The sequence below is a fragment of the Microtus ochrogaster genome, chromosome 8 (assembly GCF_000317375.1).
Source record: "Microtus ochrogaster isolate Prairie Vole_2 chromosome 8, MicOch1.0, whole genome shotgun sequence".
NCBI lineage: Eukaryota > Metazoa > Chordata > Mammalia > Rodentia > Cricetidae > Microtus > Microtus ochrogaster.
In genome coordinates this window covers 28,479,382-28,482,150 of record NC_022015.1, presented here as the reverse complement: position 1 = coordinate 28,482,150, position 2,769 = coordinate 28,479,382, and the positions used below count along the sequence as shown (strand labels likewise).

At 46.9% G+C, this 2,769-nt stretch overlaps 1 protein-coding gene across 1 annotated transcript in view; it reads left to right on the top strand.

Annotated features, from left to right (window-relative positions):
* The window catches only part of Mki67 (marker of proliferation Ki-67), a gene marked incomplete at its 3' end in the record, with an annotated part of 22,460 nt that overhangs the window by 19,024 nt on the left and 667 nt on the right, over positions 1-2,769 (top strand). The window contains exon 13 of the mRNA XM_013347761.1: positions 9-2,297. Coding sequence (XP_013203215.1) covers positions 9-2,297 — 2,289 coding nt within the window. The remainder of the gene's footprint in view (positions 1-8; positions 2,298-2,769) is intronic.

Below are 2,769 nucleotides of genomic sequence, written 5' to 3'. Positions count from 1 at the left end.
CACCTAAGATGAGGGCTCAACCCCTAGAAGACCTGGATGGCTTCCAGGAACTCTTCCAAACTCCAGCTGGTGCCAGTGACCCAGTAACTGTTGGGAAAACTACAAAGGTGTCTTTGGAATCTCTACAAGCAGAGCCAGTCAGAACCCCAGCAAGCACAAAGAGACTGTCTAAGGCAGGTCTTGGTAAGGTGGATGTGAGAGAACAACTCTCTCCGCTGAATAAACGAACGTGTTCAGCACAGGAAGACATGCATGTACTCAGACTTTCAGAAAATGATGTCACAGGAACCAAAGATTTAAAGGAATCTGCAGCTCAGATATTAAACCCAGCAGTGAGTGTAACTAGCAGCAAGAGGCAGCAAGGGGCATGTAAGAAAAAGTCCCAGTTCCCAGAAGACCTCTCTGGTCTCCAGGAGCTCTTCCAAACACCAGGCCATGACAAGGATTCATTGGCAGGTGATGAGCTCACAAAAATGCCCCACAGATCTCTGCCACCAGAGCCAATAAACACTTCAGTAACCTCACAGAGACAGTCCAGAACTAGACGGATGAAAGTTCATGTGAAAAGTGAACCATCAGGAGACAGAATGCTTCCGCAAATGTCAGAGGAAATCATGGACATATCTAGAGTACCTGAATGTGAAGGCAAGGGCATTAGAACAAGGAAGCAATCTGTAAAACGGAAATTGGACACAGCAGTCAGTGTGCCCAGCAGCAAGAGACAACGAGTTGCACGAGCAGAAAAAGCACAGACCCTAGAGGATCTGCCTGAGTTCCAAGAGCTCTACCAAACTCCAAGCTTGGCAGTGGAGCCAGTGATTGTTGACAAAACCACAAAGGTGCCCAGCAAATCTCCAGAGCCTGTGGACATAACTTCAGAAACACAGACAGGAAGAAGACTCAGGAGAGTGGGTGTGATGAAAGAGCCTCTAGCACAAAGAAAGACTACAAGAGTGTTGCGGGAAACCAGAAACACATACAAAGAGCCTGTGGGTGACAACAAAGATGTCAAAGAGTTTAAGGAATCTTCAATGCAGAAACAAGACCCAGCTGTAATTTTAACCGGTAGGAGGAGGCAACCAAGGACACTTAAGGAGAAGACCCAACCCTTGAAGGAGCTGCCCAGCATCCAAGAGGAAACAGCCACAAGAATATCTTGTGAATTTCCACAACCAGAAGAAAAGGAAAGCTCAGCATCTTCAAAGAGGCAGCTCAGAATACAACTGTGCAAAGTAGGTGTGAAAGAAGAGCCCACAGCTCAGAGAAAGCCACGAGGCAGGGTAACCAGGAATACACTCAAAGAGCCCATGAGTGATAGTGGAAATGCTGAAGAGCTTAAGGAGTCTACAAAGCGGAAGATTGACCCAGTAGCAAGTGTGCCTGTCAGCAAGAGGCCACGGAGGGTACCCAGAGAAAAGACACAACCCCTGGAAGTCAGTGGACCCATAGAACCAGTCCAAATTCCAGGTCACACTGAGGAATTAGCAAGTGATGAAAGACCCACAAGGGTGCCCTGTGATTCTCTACAACCAGAGCAAGCAGACAACCTCCAGACCTCACCAAGACGTCTTAGGACAAGATGTGGGAAAATAGAGGTGGACCAAGAACCTTCAGTAGTGAAGAAGACAGTGCCAACATCAAGGCAAACTACACGATCCCGCAAGGTCCCTGTAATTGATGACAAAGACACCCAAGCTTCAAAAGAGTCTGGAGAGCAGCAATTAGAAACAGTTGCCAATGTAACTGGCAACAGGAGGCAGCTAAGGGCACATAAGAATGAGGTCCAACCTTGTGAAGTCCTGGGTAACTCCAAAAAATTAATTCAAATATCAGAGCACACTGAGAAACTAAGGCATGACACCAGTACCCTTAAGAGCACGATACAGCAAATGCCAGACCCCATAAAACCTCTGAGAACAAGCAGGAGAGTGCTAAGGGCCTCTAAAGAGGACACTGTGGAAACTGTGGAAATGTTGGTGGATACCAGAGACCCTGCAGAATCACAAAGCAAAAGCAACACTTTTCTGTCCCCCAAGAGAAAGCCTGCAAGAGGTGGAGGCGGTCCAAGAACCAGGGGGTTGTGCTCTGTGACTCCAAATCAGGAAGCAATAGATGAGAAACCTGCACCTAAGAAACAGAGGGCTGCTCCCAGCAAGAGGCACGTGTCACCTGAGCCTGTGGAGATGAAACACCTGAGAATCATGTCAAGCAAAACTGAACCAGTGGAAGAGCAGATTAGCAATGTCATGAAAACAGAAGAGGAAGCCCAAGTAGAAAACTCAACCCCTCCAGATCAGGTAATGGGAATGGACATAGTAGGTGCATAGCAGGGCTTATTCACAGATGTATTCATGTTCTTTGGGGATTTGCACAAGGAATAGACTAATGCCTTAAGAGTTTCCCTGCCTGGAAAAGTGGCTGTAGTAATTGTACTAAATGAATTGCATGTATCTTCAGTTTGAAGAATTAATCAAAAAACAGGTGGGCAGTATAGTTCTGTGTATGTGACAGTATTCTATCTAATAAGGTTGGAACATACATCCTTGAGAAGGAATGGCATCCATCAAAGATTTCAGGCCCTTGTTCCTTGGTTGTCTTTAAAAAACCAGAAACTGCCGGGCGGTGGTGGCGCATGCCTTTAATCCCAGCACTTGGGAGGCAGAGGCAGGCGGATTCTCTGTGAGTTCGAGACCAGCCTGGTCTACAGAGCTAGTTCCAGGACAGGCTCCAAAGCCACAGAGAAACCCTGTCTCGAAAAACCAAAAAAAA